This window comes from Homalodisca vitripennis, chromosome 1 (assembly GCF_021130785.1).
Source record: "Homalodisca vitripennis isolate AUS2020 chromosome 1, UT_GWSS_2.1, whole genome shotgun sequence".
Classification (NCBI taxonomy): domain Eukaryota; kingdom Metazoa; phylum Arthropoda; class Insecta; order Hemiptera; family Cicadellidae; genus Homalodisca; species Homalodisca vitripennis.
The window spans coordinates 41,877,264-41,904,693 of NC_060207.1; the positions used below are offsets into that span (position 1 = coordinate 41,877,264).

General features: G+C 31.9%; 1 protein-coding gene across 8 annotated transcripts in view; it reads left to right on the top strand.

Moving 5' to 3' along the window:
* The window catches only part of LOC124360313 (polypyrimidine tract-binding protein 1), a 412,476-nt gene extending 385,728 nt beyond the window's left edge, over window positions 1-26,748 (top strand). For 7 of the 8 annotated variants that reach the window (XM_046813832.1, XM_046813879.1, XM_046813823.1 and 4 more), the window contains 10 exons: window positions 7,048-7,099; window positions 7,563-7,621; window positions 10,177-10,435; window positions 11,688-11,911; window positions 15,427-15,460; window positions 15,953-16,045; window positions 16,864-17,080; window positions 18,996-19,073; window positions 19,244-19,307; window positions 20,200-26,748. In XM_046813832.1, coding sequence (XP_046669788.1) covers window positions 7,048-7,099; window positions 7,563-7,621; window positions 10,177-10,435; window positions 11,688-11,911; window positions 15,427-15,460; window positions 15,953-16,045; window positions 16,864-17,080; window positions 18,996-19,073; window positions 19,244-19,307; window positions 20,200-20,268 — 1,149 coding nt within the window. In that variant the 3' untranslated portion in view covers window positions 20,269-26,748. Of the gene's footprint in view, window positions 1-7,047; window positions 7,100-7,562; window positions 7,622-10,176; window positions 10,436-11,687; window positions 11,912-15,426; window positions 15,461-15,952; window positions 16,046-16,863; window positions 17,081-18,995; window positions 19,078-19,243; window positions 19,308-20,199 lie in introns of those variants that run through there. The other variant, XM_046813870.1, reaches the window with a different exon arrangement.
* Window positions 26,749-27,430: the final 682 nt, after the last annotated feature.

Here is a 27,430-nt window from a genome sequence, read left to right on the forward strand (position 1 = left end):
CTTCAATACACTTAGTCTGTGCATTCACCTGGAGTTGCACTCTATCTGGAATACTTCTAACACAAACTCATTCATGTTGTATTTCTAACGTTGACTGTTGTAGTCCATTGAAAATGAATTATAATATATATGTGATACGTGTTTTATCGTTCTTTGCGACTTTTTTACCAAACATAATGCAAGGATTTGTATGAGTTTTGTTTGATCTAAGATATTATTTAAATATTCAAATTTATATTATTGTAGTTTTAAACAGTTAAAAAAATCAGATATGATATTTGGATAGTACATGCGAACTTGATAATATATGATCATTTTATAACTTTTAATTACTGTGCTCCTGCTTTAAATTATGCCTTTTTTAGTTTATCAATAATTGATTCCTGAAATTGACATTTTTCTATTTTATAGTAACTAAAACCGGGGTTCGCTCTCAAATTTGAAGTTAATGTAGAATTATGAAACAACAAATATTTTCAACGTAAATATGTTTTAGTACGATGTAAGTTTTTTGTATGTTCTAAAATTGCAATAAAATTGAAAAGGAAAGTGTTGACAACAAAAGTCGAGCGAATGGAAGCGGAAAACTGTTGATGCCGGTAAGAAAGAAGGGCCGAGCAACTCGCAACTGCTCAGTCGGCTGGTAACTAAATCATGTAGGGGCCGGGAAGAATGGGGGCATAAAACATTAACACCGCATCATGCCCTGCTCATAAAAGATGCTTCCGGATGAAATACTAAACTTGTAAGAAACTCGGCTGTAAACTTCTTAGGTAATGATAAAACAGGTGTTTATCGGGAAGTGAGCGCCAGATAATGTCCATTTATTATTTACATGCCATAACAGGGAAGTTTGTTAATCTAAGGGGTTTATGTGAGTAGCGGCCGGTACGCCCCCGCCACACGCCACGCCACGCCACTAATGCTCGACAGTTACGGTCCTCGTTACAATGGATATCGCGCACAAACTCTTCTACAATATTAAACACTTTTACAGCCATCTATAAACTCCGCGACGCCCATTCATTCTGCCCAATTTTATTGTGATTGGATTTAAAGGCGGGTAAAGTTTCATAGCCGTTGTCTTACTAAATGGATGAAATAATTGTTTTTCGTCATGGTCTACAATGTGAAATTATTTATTTTACGGTGGCGCTACAAAAAAGGTTACGGTTCAAGTTTATATTTTCCAGTATTTTACCTTGTAGCAAGAAAACATTTGAACAAAAAAGTACCAGAACGTCAGTAAACAATTTGATTGTTGTGATTTAAAACTATATTACGACACACCCTTCAACGAAGAGCGATTTAAACGATTATAGAAATTGTTCCGAAATGACCTGGGAAATGGCAATTTCATCATGTTAATTCCACCCCCATTAACACTTTTACGAAGTACTTTATTTAATTTGTCTTTGTTAGAACTTTCTTATTATTTTCCCTTGCATAAAACGAAGTCATGAATACCCAAAAGCAGGCAGAAGTGGTTAAACAATTAAAGACAAAGTTTGTACCTCGTTGCGCCCCTTACAATCCCCCAGAGAACACTTTTCTTAATATTTTCTCCATCAAAACAGGAGATTTATTTTTCCGCCGGCTTAAAATCTCCCCTGTGGTCCGCTTTAAGACTCGAGGCTGGTAGCCATTAAAAGCTTTCCACCCTGCGCCCTCCGTGACCTGCTTGGCTCTGCGGCTGGCTCTGCCCTCCCTACTCGCCCTACCTTTTCTCTCTCGGTCTGGATCGCTCTATGAAATCCTTTCGATTAATTATCCACTTTTAGATTTCATTCAAAAAAGCATCTTTGCCCGAGATGAACTGTTTACATTTAACAGGAAAAAGTGCTTTCATCCTGTACAATTCTGTAGGATTATATTAATTAGCTGTTGCTTTAACACACACAAGGTAAAAATAATTCTAAAAGAATTTAGGGTCGACCGGCTGTTTACTTACTATCAAAATGGATGTATAGACGCCATAAAAAAGGCAAATTGATGCCATTAGAGACTCGTACAACGATGTTCGCCGAATATTGTACGCACCGTGCATTATCTTTTCTTTAGAACAAATAAAGCTTGGGTGAAACCCCGTTACGACTCTATTGATAAGGGGATCCTTGAATACGTACTTCATTAACGTACTTGTCTGTCGACGAGTGTGAGGATGTATGTGCACGTGATAGCGTGTAAATACTGTTGTCGAGTTGGCATCCAGTCGTCACGCGGAGGCGGCAACAGCGCCATGATTGTTCACATGTCACATTAGACTGCCGGCGCGGCGCGGCGCGGCGAGTGAAACAGTGGCCAGTAAGGATGGGTGTGCTTGTGATAGCGTGCAAATGCTGTTGTCGAGTTGGCATCCAGTCGTCACGTGGAGGCGGCAACAGCGCGATGATTGTTCACATGTCACATTAGACTGCCGGCGCGGCGCGGCGAGTGAGACAGTGGCCAGTAAGGATGGGTGTGCTTGTGATAGCGTGCAAATGCTGTTGTCGAGTTGGCATCCAGTCGTCACGTGGAGGCGGCAACAGCGCCATGATTGTTCACATGTCACATTAGACTGCCGGCGCGGCGCGGCGAGTGAGACAGTGGCCAGTAAGGATGGGTGTGCTTGTGATAGCGTGCAAATGCTGTTGTCGAGTTGGCATCCAGTCGTCACGTGGAGGCGGCAACAGCGCGATGATTGTTCACATGTCACATTAGACTGCCGGCGCGGCGCGGCGAGTGAGACAGTGGCCAGTAAGGATGGGTGTGCTTGTGATAGCGTGCAAATGCTGTTGTCGAGTTGGCATCCAGTCGTCACGTGGAGGCGGCAACAGCGCGATGATTGTTCACATGTCACATTAGACTGCCGGCGCGGCGCGGTGGGTGACACGAAGTTTTCTCCAGCGTCGCTCTCTCCCCGCCAACTTTGTTTGGAGTTAATGCTCGCGACTGAGGCTGAGAACGTAATCCATTACCCCAAGTCCGCCGTGATTACTGAAGGGAAAGGATTAAGAAGGGAAATTTGATCACAACATTAGCCTTCACCTAATCCCTCCTGTACATTCATTTTGTCTTTCGACTCTTACTGCAAGTCGGGATGTTACTAAATCTGAGTAATAATAAACTGACCGGACTTGTATTTCCAAACTGTACTTTAAACGTTAGTAGTCTACAGCAACATTTGATTCAAACTCTAAACTAGATTTATTTTGCGAATGGAATAAACGTCAGAAGAAACTCAGTCTATATAATCCAATTCAAATATGTTTTACTCTGAAATTTGATTTATTAGAAAACTATAAGATTTCGTCTCTTATTAAACTGTCAGATAAAAGATACTCTTCGTGCGGTAGCGCAGAAAATTGTTGGGGCAAATGTTCACCAAATAATGTTACAGAGTTTGCATATTATCGCAATCCATGTAAAATATCAAGTTTGAAGACCTATCGTGTCTCTAAATTTCTAAATTTGAAATGTTGTGTCTGAAATGTGGACCGTTCCTACTGTTATTGCATGTTCTTGCTTGAGAAATGTTTTAGGAAATAATTAGAAATTTTGTTAAAACGTGAAAACTCGTAAATAAATATTTCACGAATTCGTAAAAAAACTTGTTTAAAAAAGTGAAATTTGAACTGATCTCTCATTTCTAAATACTAATAAGTAACTAAAAAATTGTAAAAATTGCTAAAAAATGAAAATAAAGAATGCATTAAAGAATCATTTTACGCTCTCTGTCATACTGAGTTATAGAGCACGATAATTTAATATACCTTGATCTTTTGTGAAGACATGGTCGATCGCTTCTATTGAATATAATCCGGGAAGGGGAAAGAACAGTTAGATTGGAATAGAAAAGCGCCCCACAGCTCTCGCCCAATCACATGTCTCCCAACAGGCAGGCAGATATTTACCTTGTCAAAGGAAATGAAAAGCAAATAAAAAGTTTGTAAAAGATGACAAGCCAGGAAGGCACAGAAGGTAAAAGGATTATTTGCTGCTTCCTGTGGCTCTGCTCTCTCAAATAAGTATTCATCGGTTTTGTAAAATTCTGTCGTTTCGATCGTAACTAGAAGTAAGAGGTCATTTTACTTCCTTTAGTCATAGATCTGCTATAAGTAAAATATTCTAAACATCCATCGAGTACATTTTCTTATTAGTCTGCATTAGGCCTAATTTTACAATATAGAGCGAGGTGTGTGTTTTATTCCACAATGCTATTTTAATTTAAGAACTATGTTACTTTTGAAGTTTATTAAAAAAATAAGATAGGTCTGTTTTTAAAGTGTGTAATTTAAATATGAATTTATATTTATTTGAATATTTAATGTACATTTTAGAACGGGCAGCCTGAAAATTAAGCCTATTGCAATTAAGTAAAAATCATGTTTATTATGTGCAACATAACTACCATATAACTAAACTGTGTTATACCAATATATTATTATTATGAAGAATTCTTATTGAAGATTAATATATATATATATATATATATATATATATATATATAAATCTTTATATATTATTGAATTCTTATATATATTAAATTCTTTATATTTTGCCGTCGTACTATTTTTAACTCACTATATTTTTATTCATTTATTTTTGAATGTTATGGATTTTCCACTTAAGTAAAAAATAAAATGATGGATTAAATTAAAATCAGTAATTTGCAGCTACAGTTTAGAACTCCCGTAATTTGATACAGAGCAAAGTCACTATGGTGTATATGAAGTTAAAACATTTTTAAAATAAAATTTAAAAGTTAAATAAACATAAACTTATTAGACATTATTGAATTTATATATTTATAAAAATATACAGCAAACTAAAACACAGTGCTACTTATACTGGGATACTCGTATAATAGCATTGACATAGCGGTGAACGTGACCGCTATAATGTAACGTGTAACGGTTAATTAGCTAAATGAAAGGCGGACGGGGCAGCCAGCGCAAGTGGAGTGGAGGACTGACGTATGTTTGACTAATCAATAAATGTGTGCACAGTGTGCCAAGAGGATAGACTAATGTGGTAGACGTCCGATACGGCAGCTTACTCTATAAATCTGTCAATACCGCGCGGTGGCCGGGTCGACCACTGACCGGTTCTGTCATCTTATTTCTTAAACCTCTGGGGAAATTTTCTCCTAAAACGTTCTTCATCCCCTCAGAGTGGCCGGTTATCCCTGTTGTGATCCTAAAACAACGGGATTCCAGTGGAGAGCTAAGTGTTTTTCCTGCCTCTTACGTGACTTTCCGTGGCCCTTGTTTTTGTTTGTTCTTCTTACACTTGAGGTTTTTTCTCTAAGTCTTGGGATGGATTGTGTTACAAATACGGTTTTATTATACACCGATAGTTTTATGTAAATATTTACGGTTTCAAGATAATGGATTCCTAAACGTTTGAAAGTGTTAAATTGACAGAGTTATCTGCGGAGTAATATTTTAAGACAACAGATACACGTGAAATCTAACTTACTTCTGGCTCACTCAAAGTTATTTCCATTTTAAAAATATAAAAATACTTTTGATAGTTAACCGTCAAAGCCTAGATTTTAAAGTGAGATCGCCACGTAAGAGTGTAAATACTGTACATGGGTTAAATTGAAATAACATTCAATGGTCCATAGATTTTTTTTCATAATAAATAATTTTGATGTAGGCCTACGTATTATATGTACAATTATTAAATTTTATTATAGTACTATATTTTTGTTACCAATTTTTGAAACTCGTTTTGGCACTTTGTGTTTATTTTTTTATTATTATTTTGTTCATTTCCAACGTTATTACATTATGGCTTTAGTTAACTATTTTTATCCCAATAGTAATAAATGTGCTAGTGAGATCGTTTATTTCTGTATTATTTTTTTTATTTCCAACGTTATTACATTAAGGCTTTAGTTAACTATTTGTATCCCAATAGTAATAAATGTGCTAGTGAGATTGTTTATTTCTGTATTATTTTTTTTTATTTCCAACGTTATTACATTATGGCTTTAGTTAACTATTTGTATCCCAATAGTAATAAATGTGCTAGTGTGGGAGCAATAAATGTTTGATTACCCCGGCCTCATTTAATATCGCAGAGAGTTAATCCACTGTTACCCCATCACCTGGTGCTACGGCTGGCTGTAATTTGGCCGTAATTTCTGTTGTACGGGAGGTTGTTTGAGTTATAGAATTAGCATACGAATGATTTACTAATAAAACGACTAATTGCCGAGTGTGAATAGAGAATCCAACCTGCGAAATGTACAGTGTGTTGCCTCAGAAAGTTTGTAGGCTGTTTACACAAGTTCTCCCCTCCTTCCCTCCCACCCCCTTCCTTCTTTCCTGTTCACTTTGTTCAGATTAAACCAGAGTAAAACTTAATTTCAATAAGTGCTCCATTCACTTTTTGCACAGTAACTGTTTACTTTTTTAATATATTTTTAGAATGACAAAAGTTTGTTAGGCTAATTAATCTCTTACAGACAACAGGTGGGTTTACTGAGTTAGTGGCATCTTGTTTTGCTAATTAAAATTTATCGATTGTACAAAATGACATTACGTGTGCTTTACCCTCCCACCACTAGCTGCTGCTGTTCTCTAAGTACCCATATTAGTTTAAATGTGCATATAATATTTAAATATGTTTTTTACTGTAGGAAATTTATTACGGGTTACCTGTCAAATTCTTTTGATCTAGAAATACTAACGTACTTAATATTTTCACAAACTATAGAAAATAGATTGTTATACTTCATTCTTTCTTCATTATTATTAAAATTCATCATTTACCTTTTAAAATCCTCCTTGGTTTTGAATACATTTTTATGTTTACAACCTTTACAGGTAGAGCAAGTATTAAATAACATTTACAGTCACAGGCTTTGCTTAAAAACATGATTGTAAGTTAATACCACAATTTCTGTCCCTAAGTATACAGTTATTTAAATATTAATTTAAAATTATTTCAAGATACACTAAATGCAATAAATGTATCTTTGTTTGAATGTTTTAGTTATATGTTTAAGGAAGATAATATGCTATATTACTCTAACTGTAAGTGTTTTTGTTCCAGATTTTCTCTCGGTTTGGAAAGGTTTTGAAAATTGTAACGTTCACCAAAAACAGTAAGTAATTATGCACACTTTCATAAATATAATTTTATTCTAATATTGCACTGAGCATTACATGATTTCTGATGTAAACTTCATTTCAAATAGTGTGTAAATCTAGATAAATACAATCCAGATATACTATAATTATTCATATAGCAATAATGTTGAGTGTAATTTAGCAAAATATGAATTTGAATTATGCTTTGAGAATCTTTGGAAAGGGTAGAACATACTTATTTGATAATATTAAATTAATTCATATAGATGTACATTCCAGTAAGTGTTAAATAGCAGTCATCAGGTTCAGCATCTATTATTTGTCAATGTATAATCTACTTTTCCTTGAAGATTTTATACAGAAATATTGCATAAACTTGAGTGCTTATCAGAGAATAATTATTAACCGAGTTCATTAAGTTTTAACTGATGAAACAGTTTTGTCTGCATAGATCGTAATAAAAACTGTGTTTTACAGATTCGTTTCAAGTGCTTATTCAATATCCCGATGTGGTGACAGCTCAAGCTGCCAAACTGGTAAGTCAATACATATGTCAATCTTTGTGTCATCTGTCTCCATTCCCATTCCCACTCATAATTTACAGTAGTTAATCTCACTGGTTTGTCTTTAACCATGTTTTACTGTTTCAGTATTATACAGTAATCGTGACTATGTCTTTATAACAAAGATTAAATAAATATTTCTTTATGATAAGATAATATTTATCAAAATTCATTGTATTTTTTAGCATTAAAAGTGAAGCTCTACAGTCCACTTCTTTGAGAGTTCTTACTTTTATAGAGACAAAATAATTAAACTAAATTTAAATGTAATAAAAATATTTTAATTAGTTGTAATTTAAATCATCTTTAATTGAGTACAACTCAACCTTTAATTAACGTTTCCCTCTGGCTGGTGCAGATAAAATGGTTGAGGAGGAAATGAAGATTTCAGACAAAGGGAGATAAAGATGATAATAATTAATTTTTGGGATTAAAATATGAATATGGGCCATTCTAAACCAATTAAATGGATACAGTATTCACTCTTAAGTCCAGATCGAATTACCATCCCATTATTCAACATTTTATTATAAATTACGCAAGCAGTAAAAATATTTAAAACCCTCATGACTTTAACAGTAAGTATGATTGAAATACAACTGTACAATGTTTTATCGTCTCTGAAGTTCATTTAATCATTTGTTAAAAAGCAGAAAATGCCTTAGAAAATGTTATATCTCCTAAATACATCTTAATATTCGTAATTTAAACAAAAGAACTGTTCAATACCATTGAAATGTCAAAATAATGTAAAACATTTCACTGAGCTTAGATAAATTTATCAAGAAAACCAAGTAAGTCAAGATGGAAGGTTAATTATCATTCTGTAATAAAGAAGACATTGCCCACTGAGTCTTCATTTCTCTTAATTTTATCTCGCTTTTAGAGTACATTAAAAATGGAAGCTTCCCCATTCTCTGTAGCACATCTTGCTTCATTTCCTTACAATTTCCGAGCATTAAATAATAACAATAGTCATGTTCTTTCTGATTGCATCTGAAAGCTGTAGAGAGGCTGGTGCAGCATACATTGTTATACAGCCCTTCTCTAAAACCATTATATTTTTAGTAATGGTTAGTTGCCAATAATGGAAGTGGCTGAAGGACTAACATTATATCCTCTAGAAATTCCAATCCCTTGTCTACTTTAAGCCTCATTCTGTTTTTATTTCTCACCCAACATGACCCATATCATATGTATATCTGCAAGCGATATTTCTCCATCTCTTTGTGCCGCGTGGGCTGCTGTATTATGTACAGGATTTGTGCGATTTGCATCCCCTTGTAGGAGACTGCTCGAGCTCTATGTAAATAAGACATCTCTCTACCCCCTTCCATGACTATTGTCATCACAGTTTTCAATTGTGTCTCTTTCCAAGTTTGCAGTTTTTATTAGTATAACACTCACCCATTTTAGGGCTTGTATTTTAATCAACGAAGAAGCTTTTATCTGTTTACATTATTGTTATTAAATATGCATGAACTTGTGTAGTTATAGTTTTTGCAATAAATAGTTTTAAAACTATATAATGTAAAACAAATTTCTATTGTAATTAAATAACTGCACTGACAAGATTTACATGAAAAATTAAGTGTTTTAAATTCTGCTACCTTTAAACAATGTTTTCAAATTTTAACTTAAACTGTCAACTCTTTAAATAATTTTCAAGTTATAAAACAATTGTATGGTATTGATCTTTTAAGATTGGAATATCCAGTGTTACTATTTACAGTTAAAGGCCAGCCTCTCCAGAGCCAAACTTGGTAGTTAAAAAAATTAATTGATTTTGATTAATTAATTGGATTAGTTATATAAAATTTTTTGCTGTAATTAAAAACTCGCACAAATAGAGCAAACTTGTTGTTAAGAAGTTATTGCTGTCACCATGATAAAGTAATTAAGGACTTCTAGTATGGACTACAATAAAGAAACCACAAAGATTCTATATGTTTTGTTTTAGAAAGTTACAAAAAGTAGTATTTGTATTGTCACATGTTCTTAAATATGCCCAACAAAGCATAACCTCTTTCAGATATCTTGCCCTTTTAATTATGGAGTTAATTGACTTTGAGTTTAATTTATAATCAGTTGATCAATCACCAATTAAGTTGTTTTGACAGGTTATGAATTGAATAAAGAAACTATAAATGCGTGAAATAAACAATGAAATATATATTGAAAAAGGGTTTCCTGCCAGGGAGCTGTTAGTCCTTTAAATATGAAAAGCAAATATTAAAGAGTTCTCTTAAACCAAAAATTTAAAATAATAATGTTCTTTCAGTTGATTGATATATTTTAACATTTTGATATATTTCTCTTTGTTTTTCTAAACGATGCACTATTATAGCTTGAAGAACTATTGAAATCTTTTTCATGTTTTCTGAGTGTTTTATTCAGTGGGCAACTTGGTTGTTGTGTTCTGTCTGTACTCACATGTAGACTTTGTAGACCATTCTGACTCATTCAACACTTGGTAGACCAAGGTCAGGTATGACAAACAAAACTAACCCTCTGGTTTAAAATTTCAGTCACTAGATGGACAAAATATCTACAACTCTTGCTGTACCCTTCGTATCGAATACTCCAAACTATCGAGTCTGAATGTCAAGTACAACAATGACAAGTCTAGAGACTATACGAATCCTTCACTGCCCAACGGTGAGACAGGTCTCGACGGTGTGTCCCTGAGTGAACAGCTGCTGCCACAGTTACTGTTGGGAGGTGGTAGCCCTGCTCTACAGGCGGCTAGGCGTAGCCTCACCCAGGGGGATCATACTCGGCTTGCAGGTACATAGTGTAGTTGTATAGATTAAAAATGTTGTTTGCTCAACTTGTTATGTTAACAAGTTATTTTTACAAAGTGAAGAATCCCACATAATGTAATGATAGAGATAAGAATATTATAAAATATAAAATAGGTGACAAGTGAGCCTTAATTTTTAATTTCAACAATGGAATTAAATTGGGATGTTTTTATAAGATTTGTGTCATAGAATTGCTGATCTATAAAAATTTCTTGGAACAATCTTTCATACCTTTTTTACTTTCTTTTATTTCTTCTCTTATATTGACACTATTCTGTTGGTCTGTAATAACTTGTTTTGATCTAGTACCTAATTTTTTCATTGATGTGGTACTGACAATGGCAATTTTTGTTCATTTTCCTCCACGAAAATGCTTTTGAACTAACACAAACTTTGTATTCTAAAGACTTATATAGATCAATACTTAAACTACATTAATAGTTTGGCTATATTATATAGGTATAAGTAATCATGCAGTAGTTAAGTAAAATAAAATCATACTTACTATGAGTTAAAATATATAAGCAAAAGTTTATCATTAATGTTACTGACCAAATAAAAAAAAGGATCCTCGTCTAATGATACTAAGGAAACAACAACTTATAATTTGAATTAGTTTCCAAATGTATTGCATATGAGTGATTATTTTTTTCTCTTTAGAAGAACAGGCTAAACTAAAATGTAAGTTATAAATACTACACTAATAAAACTAGAGTGTATTATAATGCTTCATTACAGAAGTTTAACTGCCATCATCACAGTAGTAGTGATTTGCTTTGTCTCCGTTGAAAGTGAGCTAATTTTGTTGTTTTTGTTATATTGATAATACTAACTTTCAGTTGTTGTTGCTTAACTCTTCACACTCTTCAGTGCAATGTAACAAATCACGAACAGTCATGACCAAACAATATATTGTAAGGGGCCCAAAATCCTGTTTCATTTTTGTAATATTACTGTAGCGTTTAATATGAAACAGTCAGATGGTGTGTTTGAGCTTCCATTGCTGGATTTTAATGACAGGTTGATTTTTATTGAAATTATTATTTGATAGATGCCTTTTAACACTTAAATATCTATTTTATGTGAATTTTTATGAAATTAAGGCCTGATAATGACAAGAGTACATTTTTTGTGTCTCACACGTCAGAAGAAGTGTGATGTTGAGATTGAATTAAATGTTTACAATTTATGAGATCCTCTAGAAGCTTGTTTTGTTCAATGATATACTTTGTCAGGTGCCCAAGGTGTCCTGGCGTCGCCCTTCACGACCCTCCATGGCCTCGGGTCTCCACTAGCAGCTCCCTATGCTGGCTCCCCGGTTGGAGGAGGAATCCCTTTGGCCGGTTTCACTACATTGGGAGCAGGCGGTAATGCAGCACTGGCTGCGGCAGGTGGTATGCGGATACCTGGTGCTATGGCCACCACCTGTGTGCTACTCATCGGCAACCTCAACGAAGAGGTCTGTTACAATATAAGATATCTTCACTTATAACGAAACATTTCATATCTCAGCTGTGTTCATTACAAAGTTACTTTTAATTTGCAGTTACGATTATGTATGATCATAGTGTTTCTCTTTCATTTCACATAATTTAGGTAAATCACTTAAACAACTCTGATTTATAACTTAAAGGCAGAACATATTCAAACATTTAAGTAAAAAGGAAATCTTACAATAATTTTTTGTATGTGCCAAAGTGAATTACTTGAATATTCTAATTACTTTTAATATTTATATGTGTTTTAAACTTATTCTGCGTTTCTCTTTAAACCAGTTCTTGGTACACTAAAGTTTAACATACAACTTTCCTGAATTCAAACGACTCTTAATTTAAACAGCTCTATAGTTTGGGATTTTTCCTCGATTCATTCCCTAAATATTTGCAAAATAATGAATTAATATTTTGTCTAAGCTAAGCTTTTTATATTATTAAATTGTTTAAAAGTTGTCAGTAAAGAAAAGGGAAGGTTTGAAAGTGGTGTTATAAAGAAAGGTTTGCTCCCCAAGGGAGCTTTTCCCTCCTTGATGTAATTAATATACAAAGTTTGCTGGTGAGATGTATGTGTGGCAAGTGAGAGGGCGGTAGTGGTTCTTTTAAGGGTTGTTAGTGGTTGGTGCCCCCGGGGAACACTGCTCCCGGTACCCATTCAACTCCTTTTGTCTCTATTTTGTTACCTTCGCCTTTAAACATCTCCGGATCCTTTAGCAGGATCACGGCGAACCTTCTTTCAATGTGTAATTATTTAACCGACAATAGAAAAGTTCACAAACCTATTCAAAAGCTTACAATCTGTTCTTGGTAACAATATTTTTAGATACAAAGAAGAAAAGTTGTTTTAAAAATTGTTCTTTAGTTAACCCTATGTTATCACAGAGTTCTTGTATTTACTTTACTGCATACAATAGTACTGTTTCTGCAATGTGATTTCAAGTGTTAATGAAAATAGTATCTGTTTATTAACTGTGTGTTACAAATGTATTTACAATAATCTTGTACAAGTGGAACAAAGACTTCATATTTCTACTCTATGCTGAGTTGTTACCTTGTGCTAGCTAGCATGTATCATTTACAGATAGCTGTTATTCTTCTGTATTCTGTATAGTGTTTATTTATAGTGTTTTCATTACATTCATACTCACATTACATCAAAAGTACAGCGGAGTATTCTACAATCCTATTACAAATGCTTAGTATCTCATTTTAAATCTGAAAGTGAAAAAAATAGTTTATTAAGTTTGAAGAAGTCTTTTTGGGAAGCAACAATGACAAAAATATTTAAAAAAATATTGTTTGGTCATTATATATGCATGTAGTAAATCCTAGTTTAAGGAAAACTTCGTTTTGTCAATATTTTGACCAGAGTAATGTGGTAAAACATAGCTGACAACTTTTGATAATCTTTATATATATTTCTTGTGTTCGTGTATATGTGACTGAACTCCTCCTAAACGACTGGCCCGATTTTGATGAGATTTTGTGTGTGTTTTCAATGGAATTCGAAAATGGTTTAGATTCACAATTCGGTCCAATTTAAATTGTTTATTTAATCAATATTTTATTTTTAAATTGTTTTTGATTTTGGAATGTTTAACCTTATATCCGGCAGACTGCGCTACGACACATAATACAAAGTGAACTGATACTTAACAGCTGTTAATACGTTCAGCTGAAGTTCATCAAAGAAGCAGAAACATTTGTTTACATTTAAAATTTTGAAAATTATTATTGTAAAGTGCTTGATTAGTAGTTAATGCAAAGTGCATAGAAGAAGTTATTGCCTAATTTTAAATGTAGATTGCACCCGTGATCAATAAACTATCTAATGCAATGAAAATACTATTAAACGCTGTTATAAAAACCACCTCATTGTACAAAGCTGTGAATGTTTGCACATAAGGTAATTGAATTTGGTTAGATGGGAGGTAAATAAAAAGAGCCGAAAGAAGACGCTTTATGATCGAAATTGGTTTTCGTTCATACATTTTCTTGATGGGAGCACAAAGTAAAGTCCACAAAAATACTGGAAATATCTTGAGACAGAAAATGAATTTTAACAAACAGAATTGAGTTCTATATTACCTAATTAGTGTATCTAGATTCATCCATATAAATTAATTGTACTGAATAACTTATCAACACCTAGCAATAACCATGAAATATAGAGACAGGAGATATGGTACACGCCTTCTTAATATGCCTAAAAGGCTCACGAAGGAACTACTATCAATTATCTCAGGAGTGTTTAAAAGAATGTGATAGAAAAAGAATACTGTTTTCAACAGGAAATTGTGTGCGATGCTGTGGGAAACTGCTAATAATATTTAAAATTCTAAATCATTTTGGCAAATACTAAACTAATTTTTTCATGCCTTTTTTACAATAACTTTGTTAATACCTTGATAAACAAATACAAATAATAACTTTTTAAGTTTATATGTAGTTCAATTATGAATGAAATAGTACATATAGGACATAATTATCCAAAGTTGATAGGGCTAAGCCTATTTCAAATAATTAAAATATCAGATAAGACAAACCAAGTTGGATAAATATGTATGCATACAAGTTTATTCTTACTTACATGTCATACATATTTTATTTATTATTTGTAAGTCAACACAAGCAATATACAGAAAAGTAAAATAGTAGTTGTTTTACTCTAATTACTATAATTGTATTTGTTATTCATAAAAACTATTTCTTATTTGATGTTACAATGTGAGATATTAGCTTTCATAGGTCAAAACTACATGGAATTATCATCTCCCTTTTTAACTAGTGTATTAAAGCTTAGCATTTCATTATTAAAGAATTTTCAGACAAATAAATTTATGTATATGTTTGTGTGTGAATATTTTTCTTTAGAATGAATTTTCAAGGTATTTGTTGTACACTCCGTATAACTGATTAGTCTGTACACTACATGAATTTAACGTCATAAGCGTATTTTTGAGTGCTTATGTACTAACTTCTTCATCTATTTATTTAGTTTACCTGTTAATTATTTCTGATAACTACAAGATGTATGTAGTCCTTTCATTTGGTTTCAGTCTAAATGTTTACTTCTTTTTGAATATGTATTTTCTCAAAGAGTTAAAAAAATTGTTTCTAATGTAGCAGAATCAATTTAAATGAGATGTAAACATTAATTTATAGAATACTCAATGTAGTCAAATTTGCTAAAACTTTGTTACTTTATAAACTGTAAAATATTTTAGTACATTCCACAACACGCATAGTAATTCCTTAATTTGATAACATAGTGTGACTGTTAGAAAATGTGAAAACTTACAGAAGTTTTCTGTAGTGATTTTTGTTTTGACTGTCTTAGTAAGTAATCTTCTCTGGCAATTTCTGCTCTGCTTTAATTCTGTTATTTTGATTTATTCCTTAACACTGTGTTTTGTTCTCTGTTTCTGTTTTCCGGCTCTGCGGCTGTTTTCACTTTCGGTTTCCACTTGTGGTTCGCCAGGTCATCACTCCTGATGCGCTCTTTACTCTGTTTGGTACGTCACTGCCCACCTCTTCTCATTGTCGTAACAGTCTTTGTACTCTATCTAATTTTTTGTTTTAGTTTATTAGCAAGTCTTTCATTTATGCCTGCTTGCTTTTGTTCTTAGAGCTTGCTGGTAGCAATGATATTAGACAGTTTTCGCTTATACTTCTTTCACTGTTCCATTGAATATTTATTTATAGAATAATGCTTGATGAGTACTAACTATAGCTGTGCTGAAGGAAATTTGAAGTTTACTTGGGCATTGATTAAAAAAATAATTGTTTCGTCAAACTATAATATTAAGTGATAAAACAAACATTTTTAACTATATTTTTCTCTATTTCATCAGCACTAAATATTTTTGATAAATATTAATAAAAAATTGTGATAGCAATTTTTTTAAATTTATGAAGTACTCAGAATTTATTAGTCAAGGTGTATGTATATTTGTTCCTCTTAACATAACTTACAAATTTACTCATTGATATTTAATGTTTTTTAGGCGTGTATGGAGATGTTCAGAGGGTGAAGATTCTGTATAAGAAGAAAGATAGTGCTCTTATACAGATGGCTGAGCCTCATCAAGCACAGTTAGGTTTGTATTCCAAACATATGTTATTCAGGGATGGTACAAGTATGTCTAGTAAGTTTGTTTAGTTTAACACACAATGCAACAGGCAGATTATAAGTAAAAATGTGTGGTTCTTTTTAAATATTTTTGCTGATAGTAAGTGGAATTTTACAAGATGTTGACATTATATTTCAATGTGTAGTACAATTCAGGCTGTTTATTCCAATTAAAAATAAAATGATAAAAAGCTGCCATTAAAAATGGACGACTGAAAGAGACGATTTAAAGCTGCATCAGAACTTACTCCATTACTAATTAATTGTTACAAAAAGTTTTTTACTAGTATCATATTAAAGGGCGAGTCCTCATTACAAAATTTCCTTTTTATTGCACAGCTATATCACAACCAATGTTTAAGGTCAACTTGTGAAAATGTTTTAGCTTATAATTTTAGTAACTATTTTTTAGTATTAAACCAGTATTAAAATAAAAACAGTAACAATAAATTAAGTATTATGATGCAATTTTTGTGAGTACTACGAGGACGTCATGCTTAAATACATGTTTCTAACTTTAGTGACAAAAACTTCTAGTATTTTAGCAAAAAAGAATTAATTTTAAATAGTTATTTTTACTGTTCACACAAAATTGTATTGCTATTTTACCTGGAAAAATAAAAGTAAACTTGGATTATATTTGCTTTTTATACTTTTTAAAATTAAACAAAAATACTTTGGTTTAGTAAAGACACTGTGAAAATATCAAAACTTACAATATTTTCTTTCATTACCTCTTATCAATTTAATGAGTTGCAATTATTGATATATGCATGTGATGAACAGCGATGAACCACCTGGACAAACTGAAGTTGTTTGGCAAGCAAATGCGAGTCATGGCCTCTAAACACCAAGCAGTCCAACTGCCGAAAGAGGGTCAGCCAGACGCTGGGCTCACCAAGGACTACACCTCCTCCAACCTTCATCGCTTCAAGAAACCAGGTTCTAAGAACTACCAAAACATCTACCCTCCATCTGCCACCCTGCACCTGTCAAACATTCCGTGAGTATCTTTTCAGTAAGGCACTTCTAAAAGTAACTGGAGAAAGAGTTTCCAAGTTTATAGTTAATTATTATTATGTTAGGACGTAAAACCTGTTTGAATTGAACACTTGAACATATTTTTTCACTTTTGTTGAACACTGGTTTTTACAGTAATATAGTCCTTGTAATATTAGTTTTCAATATCACAACACTTTTCAGCTGCATTTTGTATAGTAGCAATTAAAATAATAAAGTGGTGTATTATACCTTCACAAAAAAGGTGATTAAGCCTTTTGAGACTAAAGACCCCATCACGAAAAGAAGGAAGTGCCAAGTTACTGTATATGTTTTGTTATGTTTTGTATGAGTGTTATCATTGTTTGACTAGTTTGTGGTAGATGGAAAAGTTTAAGTTAGTTAACAAAATTAAGTAAATATGGTGATTTTTTATACAATATGTAACTTGAAACTTGTATGTTCTATGTTTATGTTTGAGTATCATACAAACACATCTATTCGAAAACGAGAGCTGATCAGCAGTACGCAAATTACTGATTGCTAAAACCGTGTTTGTAGGTTTTTGTATTTGAAAAACTGTTTATAGATAATCTAATTTACATACAAATCCTCTTTTCTTCACAATCCTTCCATCATCAAAAAAAACTTCAAACAAAGAACTAATTAACAAATTATTGTAGTTTATAAGTAATATTATATTGCTTGCAGTTAGAAATTTTCTATATTCACTTTATGTACTTGTACTTGCATCACCACAAGACAGCTTCATCTATTCACTGATTAGCATTACGCAAAAGTACTGATTGGTAGAAAATGTTTTTATAATAAAAAGGCATAATATTTTTACTCTATGGCTTTGATATATATATAACCAAATCAACAAATAACTATTGTTTTGCAAATATTGTAATATTTACATTGAAGTTTGTGTTTTCTATATTTATATTCATGTATCATATGTAAGTTGTAATGAATGTATGGTGTTTATTGAGACTGTTTTGAAAGAAAATGGTAGTGGACAAAGTGAAAATTATTTAAAAGTCGAAAAAATTAATTAATAATCATGAAATGTCTTGGTACCAAATCAACATAAATGACAGTAACATTGGCCAAAACACAAAACAATTATTATTGTGCTATGCTAAATTGTGTAACTTGTATTATATTTTTTATAAGCATGTGTAATTTTTACTAAACAATAAGAATTAATAATAGTAAGTTCAATGTTTTACACACTTTGTGCATTATTCACCTGTTTTTTGCTTTAAAACAATATACAGTATTCACTCCCAGGGTCCAATAAACAGGCTAATTTTTTTAGTTCTAAATGGATGAAGCAAAACTGTTTTGTCAAAAATTACAAAAAGTTTGTGACAACACAACTTTCTGAGATGAACAACTGTTTATACTAAATTCTGAAAGCTACACAACACTCAACAAATGTAAGAAATATAGACTTTGTCCACTAAAAGGGTATTTTGGTAATTTTTGGGTGAATCTTTGTACATAAAACCAATATTTGGCCCTCTTTAGGTAAATATAAGTTTTAACACGTATGACACACTGGTGTAAAAAGTAAGGTGTTGCTCACAGATCAGCAAACCATCATTTCATTAATTAGTGTGTGAGTTCCACAAGGTATGGTGTAAATTTGGCTCACTGGTCTGTTAACAGAAAATGGAAGCTATATTTTTGGAAGAGTTTAGTATGTTGGTAGGGAAATCCAATCAAGTGAATTGTATTGCAGTTCTAATAAGTTATATTTGTGATGTTTGCAGTAAATCTGATTTACTGTTAGTTGTTTTATTCTAAAGTGAAGGAAAATATATTTGCATTCCTGATAAGACATATACTAACAAATTGTGTTATGTTCAGAATATTGCTTACCCTTATGAATTGTATTGTTGTTATTTTAGGTCAACTGTTGCTGAAGAAGACATGAAGGAAGCCTTTGCCAAAAATGGTTTTACAGTTAAGGCGTTCAAGTTCTTCCCGTAAGTACTGGATTTTCCTTCTTCACATTCTTTAATAGACTTTTCTGTAATTCAGAGACCTGTTGGTTCATAACTGTTGAACATTTGAGAGTGACAATATAACATTGCATAATTTAATGTTTGAGTATTTTACAAGAGTAAACTACAATCTAGTTATTCATCTGTTTCAGGAAGGACAAACGTATGGCTTTAATACAGTTAGCTTCTATGGAAGACGCAGTCGCAGCACTTATTGTAAGTTAATCTCATTAAATTCCTCAAAAATAGTTTTAATACATTCACCTGCTGTACTCTAAATACTTTTCTCTGCTTTAGGTATATACGTTTTTACTGTACAAGTATGACAAACAGCAGAAACCGGCGATGTCTAAAACTCCATCTCATTTTAATTTATAGTACTTTATTTTATTTATTAAGATGAAACAGTGTTTCTGTTTCAGATATATGGATCTTTTGGGGAACTGATATCTTAACACTTTCTTGAACAGTTTCTTCAGCCAGTCAAAATACCTTAAATAAATATCCTTGTTAATACAAGCCCATCTTTATGAAGGTTACAGTTTCTAACCTTCAGTTCCTAACATGGATTGTGATATATTGCTTTTTGTTTAGCTGTATAAAATTGGCCAAACTCATAAAATTAATTAAAAAACTGTTGAAATGAGTAATTAAATGTATCAGATATGAAATAATCATCATTAAAAGCACCTTGTAAAATTGTATGGTAGTTAAAATAATTTATAGACAATTTTTTTTTGCTGTTAAATCATTTAAAATTTGCCAGTTCAAATGACTAATGCTAGAAAAACTATAGTCTAATTGTCAGCAAAATCTGTTCCATAGACTTCAATATTAATTTTGCAGGGTTATGATTTTTAAGGAACCATTATAACAATTTCTTTTGTGATCAATAAAACATCAAGCCGTCAAGTTTTCAGCTTATAAAATCCTCTTTATTTTTGGAACCAGTCCTTAGGATGATCTTTGTCTTATACTCTGTTCTTTTTTACTGGTTTTAGGGATGCACTTCAGTTTTGTTCATTGTCTAAAAGTTGTTTAGTTGTAACAAAATAATTTTACTGTTAAGTTCTAATTTTGTTAATAATAAAATATTTTTCTGTTTCAGAAAATGCACAACTACCAGTTGAGTGAACAGAACCATCTAAGGGTATCTTTTTCAAAATCCAACATCTAGAAACATGAAGAAACTTGTCGTGTTTATGAACTTGTTATATAGTTATCGGCGATCTTAAGTTTCTTCAATAGTTTGTGTTGTTATTTAATTGAACTTGTACGTTTCCAGTATTTTGTTAGCCAAATAGTGCGGTCCGGTCCACCGAGACCGAAGCTTGCAGGGTTCACGTCGACTCAGGATTATTTTCCTTTAAGATATCATTGACATTTGTTTTGGTGACGTCAATTTCAGTTGAGTGACTCAAAACGAAGTGGAGTGTTTGTAAAAATATGAAACAAAGGTTTAACTTTTAAGACATTTTGAGGGCATTTTCCGTGTAATATGGTTTACTTTGTAAAATTATTTTGTTACTTACAGACAACAGATACTGATTAGTTTCTATAGGTTTTATTAGGACAAATGTTTATATTTAAATTGAGTTTTCTACAGAAGGAAATGTTGTGAAACAAAGCTTTGTTATGGCTCGTAAGCCTCGTTGACCAGAGTTTGAATAACTTGGATTATACATATCGTATTTTGTATGCATTATTTTACCTTTAGAAAGATTAGAGCTTAGGATAGAGAAAAGATTGTAGAACTTATTAAAAGATGGGTCTTGTACCCGGTGTTTTTCCGAATCTCCTATAGCGTAGCGTGGAAGAAATACAGTTTAACTGATTGAATTTATCTTTTACGAGATGTTAGATTCCTTTAATTTCTGTCTTAGATTACAACTTTTACCTTGTTCATTTCTCATCTAAGTGTTTACAAAAGTTATTTCGATGTTCAAGCTCTGATAAATTCATTCTTTAACACACTAAGTAGTTATTGTCAACCATCTTTCATTGTATCTGAAACATTTTCTTTAGTCTTAATTTCTTGTCCTAATACCCTAACTGGAACAAACTCTTCACTTCCTAACTTAATGAATATCGTAGCTTCTCATGTCTGTGTGTATGTCAGGGTAGTTCTAGTGTTGATCCCTCGTCTTGGAATCAGCACTATTATCAGGATCAACAAATTATTCAAATCATCTTATTCATATTTTATAACTGTATAAGTATTTTGAAGTATTATTAATATTTTATTGTACTTGTAAGTGCTTAATATAGCAACTATTTGTTGTAAAAGTGGCAATTTACCGGTCAGGAAGTATTTACTATTGGAAAGTTTTGTTTAATGTATTTCCCAAGTATTTTGTACCTATTTTACAAGTTCAGTAAAGTTATTGTTCTAATTTATCACAACAAATAGTTGTTATTATTTCATTACTTTATTATATTTACACTTAGTTGCTTTGCACTTGTAGTTTTTTATAATTTTATTTATTTATTTTCTTTATTAGTTGATCGAGGGAAGCTTTTGTACAATAGTTTAGTAATGGTGGGAGAAGTGATACGAACTCGTGTATAGGGGGGCCAAGTAGCTAAGCTAACTTAACTGTACATGATTATATTTTGACATGAACTGTATAACTATCAATCATTATATTTTGTGTAGTAAGTGCTATCCTTTGGCCCTTTTATTGTCAGGGTGATAAGCTGTACAAATATGTATGTTAAGAGTTAATTATATAAAAGTTGAAAGTCAAGCTGATTTTGTGGCAGTATGTTTTTTCTAAACTTTGTTAAGAATTTTGTATAGCGATGATACAGGTATGATTTTTTTTATATTTTCTTTGTGATTGGTAGTCAAAAATAGTTATGAAACTTCAATTGGGTATTAAAAATAAGAAAAGGTTAATCAGTTTGTAATTGTAGCTCTTGAGCTTTAGGAAAGAGGTGTCAGAAAAAGTCATCAGGATTTTAGAAGTGAATGGCGACGTATCATTTCTGAGAATACTTAACAATAATTCATGTCAAAAGCATTTATTGAAATATTTTTATATGTGTGATATGTTAAACGATCTGATTTTTGTACTCTTTTGTTGTAATGTGACCAGTATTGCTATAGCTTTAACTAACAAAATAACAAACACTGTCAAATATTTAATAATGAGTAATTTCTCGTGCTAGAGATGAAAAAAACAGATCAATTCTATAACTTACATCTGAAATATAACTGCAAAACAATGATGTTCTATCCAATAACTAGTAGTACGCCCTTACGCTTCAATATGAGTGTATCTTCTTAATCAATGGCTGACAATCATATCTTTGCCCTACTATATATATCTATCTATATACATATATCTATTTTTCGACATCATGATTCTGTCAATGTGTTTTGTTCGCCAGCTTTTAGGGAGGTTACGATGTGTTAATGGAGAAACGTTGGCTAATTTCTGTAGTTTAGGTGTGTTTATACTATCTATTTACCTACAGTTGTTTATAATATTGAAGTAGTATTTAGAGTACAGGGTAGGGACGTAGATTAGTACCCAATTGCCCTTGAAGATTATCAAACTTGAAATGTTTATAAGTTTATTTAGTAGTGTTGAATTCGGACCAAAAAGGTACTCATTGAATGATGAATGTACATTTGTTGAGTACCCGTAGGACAGGATTGTTCGTTCGTTCTGGCATTCATTATTTTATTACAAGTTTATCATTGTTGTTTCTTGAATAGGCTTATAACATATCATGTAAAGTATTTATTTTCCATAAGGTAGGCAAATAATTATTAAACAAAGCTTTTTGAAATTCGGTTTCAACTGTGAATTCCACTGTAAAGTTATAGTTTCCTCTTTGAATAGTAACGTAAAGAACCTACCCACGTCAATTTAATGCTCTACGAAAGTAGAGCAAACGATAGAAACAGTTTTCGCGCAAAGCTTCTTTAAAACAAGTTTTGCCTTAAATCGCTTATCGCACACGCAGGGTATTTTCAAGTTAACTTTTAAAATATTTATATTTTTCAACATTTAATACTTCTTTGTTATAGCTGTTTATTTCTGATCTTATTCTCTGTACACCTGTTTTTCACTTCTCAATCTTTATTTATCTCTCTGTCTTGATCTATTCTGATCCCTCTTTCCACTTCAATTTTCTTACCTTATTGTTGTAAATATTTAAGGTTTTTTTTCTATTGTTTCATTTTCTGTCATTTAAATTGTGTGTTGTGTGTGATATTAAAATGTTTTTGCTGATAAAATGATTATTTTGCTTTGTGTGTTTTCTTTTCCACATTTTTCTTGTTTGATTTGCTCTTAAACATCTATTTATCTGTCAGTTCATACAACGTGGCACGTGCTTACTTTGTTTTGTACCATCACAGCAGAATTATAATTATTGATATTTAATGAGGAGTCATTATTGTATTTGATTAAAAATAGTTGCACATTTTAATGAATTGAACTATTTTAAGTCTTAATTTGAGTAAAAACTGATTGCTTTGGTTAATAATAATAAATATGAGATCAATATGTTCCTGAAAACTGTTTGTAACAAGTAGTGTATACAGTTAGTAATTTTACTTTTGGCTACGCTGCTCATACTGCAGTTCCTCACACCGTGAAGCGAATTACCACTGCTTTAAGTAAATGTATCCGACACCCTGCAGTATCTGCCGCTGTAAAACTTTTGACTGTAAAAATGTGCCAATCAACTTAGTAATTTCGTCTATTTAACTTTGTTATTGCTTTTGCATTGTATTATGTATTTAGGTAGAATTTGTTGCTTTAGTTGGTAACTCTTGACAATTTCTCCCCCTCTCATCACTGTGCCTCACATCTTCTATGGGATCAACTTTACTCTAAAACCTAGGCTAACATTTTCATCAAAAATCTTATATCTTTTTATGGAAAAGAAAGTCATTTAGCACGTTTTATTAACATTTTAAAGCATCTTCAGGAAAATATGTTGTCTTTTATCTGTATATCAAACAAGTTAGCTTGTAATGAATCATATAACAATATATATTATATATATTTCCAATATTATTCTTTTATATAAATAATATAATACATGAAGTTATATTAAGAGTGTTTGTGTGAATGTGTGTTGACCTACTCTATTCTGTAGCTGGCTAGTTAATGTGTAGACTTAGAGGTGCAAAGCTTCCAGATCACAAAGTTAATCTTATGTGACATTAGTACAAGTAATAGAATACATCATTTGCGTTTGGCTGTTACTTTGAGGTCTTGGAACAGATGCAATTAGTTTGTATTGAAGTGTACTTGACCTCAGATACGCGGATAAAAATGTTTCTGATTGATTTGTGATTTGGAGGATCCAGCCCCACTCCTTTAGTCTAGTTTCTGTCTGCTATGTATTCTGTAACACAAATTATCAGCTTTCTTTATAACAGAGTTTATCTAGTAGGAACCAAAATATATTATCTTTCTTCTGCTATTCTTCTTTTCTTTCTCTCTATCTCTCTTCACATCTACTTCCATTTACATTCCTTGAGAATTTATTTGGCATTAAGCAAAAACATGGTATGAATTTGAGTAATTTTAGTGTTGAAAACATTAAAGACAAAACAGCAGTAAAAACTGTGCGTTATAATTATATTTCAAACAATCATTCAAGTCAGTAAATAGTATCACATAATAATTTTTGAACGTCAAACAAGTATTTTAAGATAAAGAATAGTGATTTTCCTTCCGGATTTATGTACTCAGTTGACATCTTGTAAATGAAAGTATTTGCTTAATGCTGAAGGCAATTCTGTGCTGTACCTTCTCTCTCTTCTCTAGATTTATCTGCACGGAGCTCTGCTAAACTTCTCTTTTTCAGAACGGATGGAAAGAGATCCCAGTGTTTACAAATAAACTGAGTAATTGTTACGTTGAGTTGTATGTCCTGTTTGCCCCTCTGTCGATCCTACTCATACCACTTTCTGACAACATTAAGACTTTCTGCATGTCTTAGTTCCTTAACTGTCCACAGATTAACCCCCGAGTAGTTTCAATTAAGAGCTACACGTTCGAATTATACTATATCAACTACTATGAGAACATTTTATACATTTTTATAAAAGTAAACCGCAAGAATGGTTGTGAATATTTAACTACAAGTTATGCTATTCGTTCACATTGAATATTTACTAATACTTAATCTAAAATGCGGATATCTCTTTAAAAGTAACTTACTCACAATATTTATATAGCGGTCAGTGAAGCAGTTTGTAAATGAATTTAAAAAACTCCTAACGGTTAATGAAGTTTTGATAAATTTTTGGAACAGTATTTTGAGACAAAATGTTTGTTTTAGCAAGTGGAGATGGTAGTGTGCCCCAGATTTAGTACCTGTTGTCGCACCGAGGCTGAGGCAAGCTGCACATGGGAATGGTAGCTCCCCACTCTAGATCTGTAGTGCTATGGCTGGTAAAACAGCACCTACAGTCTTACGAAACAAATTATGGTTGAATGTGCAATCCACATGGGGTACTAAATCACTTATATTCTATAAATTTATTGTTAAAAATGCAAATACAGTTAATTTAAATGAAATGCAATAACATATATTTTGCTTGGTCTATTTGTTGGTTTTTTCAGTTCACTATTTTTTTATTTCATCTTTAAAATAATTAAAACTATTGAATTTATGTTTCAGAATACAAGTTTTACTGATCACAACAATTGTACTACTTTTCTGATTTTTGTTGTTTGCTGTTATAAACCATAAATAAGTGAAATCAAACAGCATGGATTTACTCAAAGAAAATTGGCACTGTATAATGTTATCTTAATGACACACTTGGTGAATATCGCATGTTTAACCATAATTTGGTGCGTGAAGACTATGGCAGCCCTCCAGTAGGCCACAGAGCGTGCGAGGAGCCCGTCCATATAACTCCCATCGCTGTTTATTTGCTTATACCAAGTTATTGTGTTCATCCAGTGATCCACAAAAATGGTGCATTTGTCGTTTTTTTAGTATACTGTATATGTGTAAGGTGTCTCTATAGTCTGTCCAATGTAAGTTTAATTTTCTTATCAGTCCTGTTGTTTTCAAAACTATTATGAAGTAAAGCAAGTGCCAAATCAGCAACTATTCTATTTCATGTCTCGTCTAAAACTTTTGATTCTTTCAGTTTTTATTATGTGTTTATTGTGATACTGAATTAGATAATTATAGAGTATCACCATAGTTTTCCAGTAAAAAGTATATTTTAAATAAATAGAAGTTCATGTAGTTTTGAGGTTGTTATTTTGATGTGATTTATTGTAAATAAGTAGGTATTTTTGAAGGATAAATCGAGAAGACTCAATTAAGAAATAGGTCCCGTTTCCTGTGACTGAGCGAGTTTTAGACTAACTGTACTAGGATGGATCGTGTCACTACCAAAGTTTTGATAGTGAAGACTTAAACAAGGTACAAAATCGAATTTATGAGGTATAATTAGTTATGTGTACCCACCTTTGCAATATTATTTATGTTGTAATAAACATTATTTAAAATTACTTTGGACAGATTATATTTAGAATAAGTATTGCTATAATTACTATTATAAAACGAAAGTATTATGTATTAATTTATCATAAGGATACAATTTTTAAGATCGTGGTGTTCTTTTTGTTTTGTAATAAAATAATTACAAAAAACGTTTATTTCATTTCTTGTTGTGCGGGTATTGTACCCTTGTTGCGTTTTTAACATTCGTGAAATGAGTCAGCAGGATTATAAACTTAAATCTACATCAATTTAGTTGTCTTACATGAAAAACCTCATACATCAATAAATTAAGTGACTCTGACTTTTGTCTAAACAAATACATTTTCAAGACTTTTGAACATATGTTGGCATGTTGGAGGTAACTATAAAAGATATCTTTCTTCTTGGACTATTTAGTTTTTTATGAAACCTTTTGAAGAAACACTTTTTTAGAACGAAGAAGAATAACATCAGTCCTTCATACTACTATGCTGATAAATTATGTTTGGATTGGTAGCCAGCCAACTGTAACACATTTTAAATTCACATCTTTATTTTTTAAATTAAAACTGATGAAAAATATTTTTTTCTATCAATTACCTATAATTTAGTGTTGGTGAACTTAATTTTCCAGTACAGGAATATCCTGCTTTAAATTAAACCTTTAAATAGCTCACTCAAGTCTCTTAACATGCGAATTGGATTGTCATCAAGAACAAACTATGATGATCATATTCATTCTGAACAAAAATATGTGCTTATAAGTATGAAAACTTGCTCTAACTAGGCAGGGTGTAACAAATATTTTGCTACATGACAATTCTACCTTTTTTGTGTTTGTGTTCTTGGTTTTTTTTTTTTAA